This window comes from Antechinus flavipes, chromosome 2 (assembly GCF_016432865.1).
Source record: "Antechinus flavipes isolate AdamAnt ecotype Samford, QLD, Australia chromosome 2, AdamAnt_v2, whole genome shotgun sequence".
NCBI lineage: Eukaryota > Metazoa > Chordata > Mammalia > Dasyuromorphia > Dasyuridae > Antechinus > Antechinus flavipes.
In genome coordinates, this window is record NC_067399.1 from 353,927,692 (window position 1) to 353,936,150 (window position 8,459).

Sequence of the window (8,459 nt, forward strand, 5' to 3'; positions counted from 1 at the left end):
AAAATTTTCCCCCAATTTTCTGTTTCCTTTCTAATATTGGCTGCATTTATTTTGTTTGTACAATTTTTTTTAATATAATCAAATTTATCCATTTTGCATTTCATAAAGCTCTCTAGTTCTTTGGCCATAAATTCCTTCCTTCTCCACAAACCTAAAAGGTTCTCCTAATTGTTCTCCTATTTTGCTTATGGTATCACCCAACCTATTTTGGCCTTATCTTAGTATAGAGTGTTAGGTGTTGGTCAATGAAAGGCAACAATAAGAACCTACTAGGAGCTAGGCATTGAGCTAAGTACCAGAGATAAGTAAGAGGTAAAAAGAGTAAAATAGTCCTGCTCTCAAGGAGTTTACAATCTGATTAGATTGTAAAAAAAATAACTCTATACAAAGCAAGCTATAAGTAGGAAATAAATAATAGAGGAAAGGCAAGAAAATTAAAAAGGGTTGGGAAAGACTTCCTATTACTTTTCCATCCTGAAAGGATAAATGTTTATGAAATTATTTTAAGTCAAATTACTTCTAGGAAAGGGGCAATTAGGTGGGGCATTGGCCTAGCACTCTAGGCTGGAGTTAAAAGACTCATCTTCCCTAGTTAGAATCTGGTCTCAGACATCATTTACAGTGTGTGACTCTGGGCAAGTCATTTAATCCTATTTGCCTCAGTTTCTTCATCTGTAAAATGACAAACTTTCTGCCAAGAAAATCTCAAATGGAGTCACAAAGAATCAGACATGACTGAAATGACTGAATAATTATTAGGAAATTAATGTCAATGTAGATTGAAGAATTAAATGTTTACTTAGCCTTTGGTAGTGCTATTTGGTATCTCATAAATTGGTATCTCATAAATTTCAATGAATAATTCACTGGCAATAATGTCAATTGAATTTTTTTAAAAATTCAGAGCTCTGAAATAAACTGTTAGCTTAAAATAATGTTTCTTAATGGCCTTAATGAAAAGTTTTTCCCCCATCTTTTTTTTTTTTTGGGGGGGGGGGGGTGTTTGGTTTCTTTACCTAAAAAAAAGAACCAACTCCCTGGATCTAGAGGTTAGGTCTAAGCAAAAATAATTATATGAGATTTAAAATTTTAAATATATTTGTGTGTATATATGTATAAAAACACACATTGTACACATATATACATATGTATGTGTGTGTATGTATATACATATATATATAGAGAGAGAGAGAGACAGACAGACAAATTTAAAATTATTAAAATTTCACTTGAACAGTTACATGGATAAAAATCTAATAAAATGTGGAAGAGTTAAAATTTCTTTATCTTATATTTTTGTGCTGGATTTAATGGAATCACACTCAACTATCGTATACATTATGCATTATTCAGTTAATAGTAAAATTATTTAATTTTAGTTTTAACTAAAGCCTGAGAACTCTCAACAACTTAAATTCAATATCTAATTTATACTACATATAAACTGATGATCTTCAGGCAAATTCCAACCCTTATATTGTATTCACAGTATTATTCTTTACTTCCCCTATAGCCATATTTGTTTCATTTTGAAATTAAGGAAAAAAAAAAACATGGAACAGCTAGATGGTACAGACATTTAACACTAGTTACCTTATCTTGGGAAAGTCATTTAACCCTGATTGCCTCTCCTCCCCCCCAAAAATAGAATAAGCATTTCCATAACATAGTAGAATGGGAGGGGAGGGGAGAGAGATCTGATTACATATGAAACTGCAAATCTATTATGTACAACTTTCTATTTCTTTTAAATTATATAACAAAGTTATTGTATAACATTTTCCTTTTCTTTCCCTCCTCTTCCCCCCAAAAGTAGTTACCATTAGACATAATTATGTATAGACACATGTAAAATCATTCATATATGAAGTTTAATATTTCTATGTATTTGCCTATTATTCTTGAACCACTCTAGCTATCTATCATAGATTTTCAACAGGGCTAAAAGACACTTTCTCATCTACATAGCATACAAGTACCAACCACTCCTTTGTAACAGACTTTCAGAGGGGTCTGTTTCTTTCGTAGATTTCAGGAGATCCCTCTTCCCCCTTTCAAATGATCTTCTTATGCTACCTTACAGGGGAAAAAATGGGTTTATCAAGTTTAATTGATTATGTCCATGGAGTCTCCACTGTTGAGAGTTATTAACATTTCTCCTTCCTAGGTAAATCTTCCTTTTTGGGTGGATAGGCCACAGTCCTTATTCCTCCAAACCATTTAATCCTTAAACAGATTTCTTTAAGTACTAAAATGACAAAATACTTGTTTCTGAGTACACAATAGTTAAGAAAAATTGTTCAGTAAAATAAACATATGAAGATAGCAAATACTTCCAAGTCATCACCTACAATTTCAAAGAGAAATCCCAAATGAAAGCATATTTCCCATTATTATGAAGGCATATTCCCATTTATGAAATTATGAAATCTTAAAAAAATAATCCTTTCAGGGTTTTTGGATTTAACCATATTGCAGAGAAAATAAGAAGTGAAAGCTTCTCCCCTTCACCTGCTATGCTTTGTCCTACTTAATAAAAACAATCAGAAATAACTCTTAATCTTAATTTCTACTAAGGGGGAGCACAAGATAAAATGTGCTTATAAACACAATATATGGTTTTAATAAAGTCAATAATCTGATAACATGGAAGTCTATCCTGTGTAGAAACTACTACTGAGCAACATTTTGTTATTCTCTTTATAAATGACATAAATGACACAAATAAATTACAATGCAAGTAATGCATAAAGTAGAGTTTATGAAAAGCATTTGGAGATTTAATTGCAAGTTTTCTGAATCTAAGTTCAATCATCTTTTAACTATAATCCGATTACCTTCTAAATAGTAGTGTCCCAATATAGTTAATCCATAACATAGCTGAAACTGTATTATATTTCAATCTTTGCTATTCAATCAGAAAGGAACCCCCTAACTTCCACTTGTCCTTTCCATACCATGGGAAAGGAATCTGGCAACTTAGGAAATAAATTTATTGGTGATCCAGTAAGGCCCAAAAGATATTCGATTCAATAAGGCATTTATTTAATTAAATATAAATGGGGTAAGTCAAGCACTATCGGAAAGCCAGAAAAAATAAAATATCCATTGGGAAAAGGTGTCCTTGAAGTTTTAACATTGCTTCTAAGAGATGAAAATAAATGCCATAAAACAAAGTAACAGTTTGTAATTATATAGGGAGATTCAGCTGAAATCCTTGAAAACTCAAAGTTTATAATCTGATCTATTTTGCTATTTTTCTTTTACACTGGGTCAGTGATCTGAAGTTAATATTTCAAGTGATTAAATAACATAAATACCAAAGCTATAAAATAAAAAACTTAACTTGAATCCTATCTGCCAATGAAACTGTTATTAGAGCTAATAACATTAAGATACTTTCAAAGGAGAAAAGAAATGCAAATTTCCTTCTTTCATTTTTATAGTTGTTGATCTATACTTTAAAAATAAAGGATTACACAGTTTGATATTTGAGATGCATTTCATTCTGTCCAATTAAACTTATTTTTAAAATCTTTCAATACTACTAGTAGAAAATGATGCCTATATATATTACATTTTACTATATACGTATATTTAAAAGTAAGCTAGCAGAAAGTTAAGAGGGATCAGCTCTCTAACAAAATTCAAAAGGTGATATGAAACCTCTGCAGAACTAATGGGGTACAGCTGTATGGGAAAAATGATGCTTGGTAGTGGGATATGTGTGGCCTATTTCACCAAGCTAAAGAAAAAAGAGGGAAGAGATGGGATTAAAAGTATATTATTTTGGTTCTCTTTTTCATTTGGGGAGGGAAAAGAGAGGATTTTCATTAATTGAGAAAATAAAAGTGTTATTTTTTTTTTAAGTTGTTGGTTGGAGGGCAGCTAGGTGGTACACTAAATAGAGCACCAGCCCTGAAGTGAGGATGACTTGAGTTCAAATATGATCTCAGACACTTAACACTTCCTAGCTGTGTGACCCTGGGCAAGTCACTTAACCCCAATTGCCTCAGCAAAAAAAAAAAAAAAAAAGTTGTTGTAGGTTGATTGCAATTAAGATTAGAAGGGAAATGGTCATTTCTAAGATATAGATGGAACTGGTCCAAATTTGTGAGAATAAGAGTCATTCTCCAATTAATAAATGGCCAAAAAATATGAACAGGAAGTTTTCAAAGGAAGAAATCCAAGTTACCAATAGCTATATGAAAAAAAAAAAATGTTCCAAATCACTAATAATGAGAGAACCAAAAAGTAAAGTAATTGAATCCCCACCTCACATTCTTCTGATTGGCAAAGTTGATTAAAAAAATAAAAGGAAAAAGGAAATAGATAAATGTTAGGGGGTGAAGAACTTCTAAAAAATAGGTACATTAAATGCACTGTTTGTAGAACTATGAAATGGCCCAGCCATTCCGGAAAATAATTCGTAACTATGCCCCCAATATTGATAATTAAATATCAGTATGTATACTGATAATTACTGATAATTAAGAATATAATTAATGTTCTTAGAAAAAAGGATATCACTTCTAGGTCAATATCTCAAAGAGATCAAAGAAAGAGGAAAAGAATCATATGTGCAAAAATATTTATAGCAGCTCTTATAACTTCAAAGAACTGGGAAAAAATGGGGGTGAGGATATGCTTGCCATCAATTAAGGAATGGATGAACAAATTATGGTATATGAATGTACTGGAATACTACTGAACCTTAAGAAATAAGGAAAAGGACTGAGCTTTGTATGCATTGTTACAGAGTCAAGTGAGCAGAATCAGGAGAACAATTTATACAATAGCAACATTGTAAAGACAACTCTTGAAAGCTAATTAATCAATAGTTCAAAAGACTAAAAATGATGACCGCTATCTAGCTCAAAAAATGATGATCGCTATCTAGCTCAAAAAACTAACAATGATGAATGCCATCTAGATCTGATAAGGAGATAAACTCAAAATACAAAATTAGCCATACATTTTTATATGGCCTTAAAAAGTTGTGTTTTTTTTTTTTCCAAAAAGGGGAGGAGATTGAATGAAAAATAATTTTGTTTAAAGTGAATCTTTATAACTGTGCTTCAAGTTGTTTACTTCTGGCATGAACATACTTGGGAATAATATGGTAGGGCTAGGGTCATGCATAACCTGAATTTAAATTAGACCCCTTTTATCTAGCAGTAGATCCTTAGGTTAAGAGAGAGATGAATGTCTTAATATGAATCACGGACTTTCTCCAACCCTAGTGTTCCCATGTCTCCCTAAGATATCCTATTTCCTAACTTTAGACTGGGCAATTTATGTATGGAAGGTATTCCAAAGATGTTGGAAGGAGGGGAGATGGTGTGTCTCAACTCAGAATTTGGCCAAAGCTAATGCAAAAATCATAAGTTATCAAATCCACTCTTATACTAACAAATGGCACTAATTTGCCCAGGATACAACTTCTAGATGAAACAAATTGAGACGAGTTAAGAAAAAATTGGTAGGTACATAAAGCTCTTAGTGCTTTCCCATCCATAACTTTTCCCTCACCCATTCTCTAATTTAGTCCAAATAGTCAGAAAATGATCTGCCAAACCTTTATATAAAATTATCTTACTGATTCTTAGAACAACCTGATGAAATAGGGTCTACCATTATCTCCCCCCCCCCCCACCTTTTTTTTTACAGATAAGAAAACTGAAACAGAGATTAAACAATCCATTCTAGGGTCACATAGTTAAGTAGGTGTCCAAAACGGTATTTGGAATAAAAGTCTACCAAATTCCAAGTCCAACACTCTATCCAAGTCGACACCTCATTTTCGGTCAGGAGACATCTGTAGCATTTCTCTTACATATCCTTATCTCTTCCCCACTCCCCACCCCGCTCCAGCAATTGCGCACTGCAGGAACTGGGAGTCTGGAGACTCCAGTAATACCCCTTGCTTCTCCCAAAACTCCCTGGCTGTGAGCCTTTCCCTCACATCTTCTGTGCCTCAATTACCTCATTTGCAAAATGAGGAACACCAGCACCTGTCAGTTCTGTCCATCCCCACCAGTCGGCCAAAAATGAAATAGTCTAAAGTCCTACTTTAAAGCTAAAAGCCGAGATTAGCGCTGTCCCCGGGAGGAAAAAGATTTGGAGTTAAGCAGAAATAGGGTGATTTTCCCCCTGCATATAAATGTTTGGAGTGTGCCTGAGTTCGGTGCGCCCGTTCTCAGTCGAGGAAAGGCTCTCACGGCTTTGGAGTGTACCTCCAACCTGACTTCTGGCTCCGAAGCGGGCAGCTCAGAAACAGGCGCCTGAGGTTAGAGGGGAGACGGGCACCTCCGGAGTCCAAGGTGCTAGAGCTGGGAAGTGAGCTGTGGGCACCGGGGTATCCTGGCTCTCCCCTTGCCCCCGCCCCGAGGCAGGGAAGGGGGGCGCGGAGGAGAGTCCCCTTACCTGTTGTTCCGGATACTGCTTAGGACGCACAGCACCAGTTCCAGATAAGTGCGCAGCACATCTAGCCAGCCACTGGAGAGCTGCAGAGCTTCGGCCTCCTCCCCGCCGCCTCCAATCCCCGGGTCGCTTTCCGTGCCGCCACCGCCTCCAACACCACCGCCGCCGCCTCCAGCAGCTCCCCCGCCGCTGCTCAAGTAATTCTCCGCGGCGAACTCGACACGCAACTCCCGGACGAACCAGCCGCACTTGCGCATAAGGAAATCGAGTCGGGGACGCTCGGCCGGCGAGACGCGAAGGCTGAGGCGGAGCTGGGGCCAGAGCGCCGGGTAGAAGAGGCACTCGCGCCAGTGAGAGCAGGAGGCCGAGGCCCGCAGCCTGTCGGGCGCCGGCAGGAAGGAGAAGATGTGCACGATGAGCTCGCTGGGCAGCGACGAAGCGCCCGCCGCTTGCCCACACAGAGCCATCCAGACCCGCCGCCGACCGCCGGCACTCGGATCCTCCTTCTCCCGCCCCCGCCGCCGCCGCCGCCGCCGCCGCCGCCGCCGCGCTGCCCAGGCGGCTCTGGCTCGGGCTCCTGGCTGCTGTCGCTGCTGCGGCACTGACAAGAACAACAACATCAATGACAAGGGAGAGGGGGCGGGGCCCCCGTGAGTCCCGGCGGAACTAACCAGAGCACATTCCGTGAGGGGGGGGGTGAGAGAAGAAAGAGAAGGGTTTGGGCTCCGATTACAGCCTTTCTTTCCACTAATTAAGTCTCTCGGACCACCTGCAACCTTAAAGATAATTTAATCACTCGCCCTCTTTCTCATCCACAGGGAGCAGAAGACGCCTAGTTGAGGCATAGTGGAAAAGAGCCCCTCCCCTGAAGCAAGAGGTGGGAGTTGGGCCGTGGTAGATACCGAGTTTGACGTCGACCGGAGTGGGAGGAACCTGGCCAGACTTTGGTGACTTCCGGAAAGAGGGGGAGGATAGATTCTGAATAAGGATTGAGAAGAGGCACGTGACTAATTACGTAGGCCAAGACTCGCGGCGCTTCTCCCCGCCCCGCTCCGCCTCCTTGCCCTGGGACGGGGCTGAGAGAAAATCTTCTCAGGGGACCGCACAGCTTTTTCCGAAAAGGTCTTTACTTTGTCCTCTTTTCGAAGCCCTGCACCTACGTCCTCTTTGAGGTTGCTAGAGGAGGCTGTGGCTACTGGCTCTCAGGATCCAGATGTTGGAGTGTTGTGACCACTGAGAATGTCTGCAGCAAAACGGCATGGGGCGGGCGGGCGTAATTTCTCATCTGATAAACATACTTATGAAACTGTGGGAAAGGAAATTATGATTCGCGGTATAATCTTTGGCGAAAGAGCATCTGGGTTCAAATTCCACTCTTGATACTTAATCTTCCGCGAAACTTCTCTAGACTTAATTTTCCTCATCTCTAAAATGAGAGCTCTTTCCAGCCCTAGTTCGAAGATCAAGTAATTTACTGTGTATGTAAAATGTTTCAAGTTTTATTATGTATTTTATTTATTATCTCCCTCCCCCAATTTAATAAGCATTCATTCTTTCCTTCCCATTTTACCTCGAGTCAAAAGAAAGAAAACTTCACAAGAATACAGACATGCAATACGAAATTCCACATTGATTAATTATAAAGATATATATTTCATTTGCATTTTAGGCCCAAATCAAGCCATATGTTTCATCTCTGATCTTTTGGAATCCCAATTTTTGTATTGATCAGGGTTATAAAATCTTTCAAAATTTTTTTCTTTATAATTTTGTCAAACAAATTGTTCTAGTTCTGCTTATTTCCATCTACATTAGTTCACAATGATCTATTTCCAGATATTGTTCATTTTATCATTACATTCACAGATCATAATTGTTTTAGACATTTCCCAATAGGTGGACGCTCCCTTAGTTTTCAAGGTGGTTGTTTTGTATGTGTGTGGTTGCAAAATTTAAAGCACTACATCATTGTTAGCTTTTATGATTATTATTTTACCTAAGTTTAATCATCTGTAAAATGAGAGAATTGGTCCAGA

The 8,459-nt window shown here is 38.2% G+C and overlaps 1 protein-coding gene across 1 annotated transcript in view; it reads right to left on the reverse strand.

Moving 5' to 3' along the window:
• The window catches only part of FBXO33 (F-box protein 33), a 49,846-nt gene extending 41,719 nt beyond the window's left edge, over positions 1-8,127 (reverse strand). Inside the window, exon 1 of the mRNA XM_051978068.1 lies at positions 6,427-8,127. Coding sequence (XP_051834028.1) covers positions 6,427-7,043 — 617 coding nt within the window. The 5' untranslated portion in view covers positions 7,044-8,127. The remainder of the gene's footprint in view (positions 1-6,426) is intronic.
• Between the last annotated feature and the right edge of the window lie 332 nt (positions 8,128-8,459).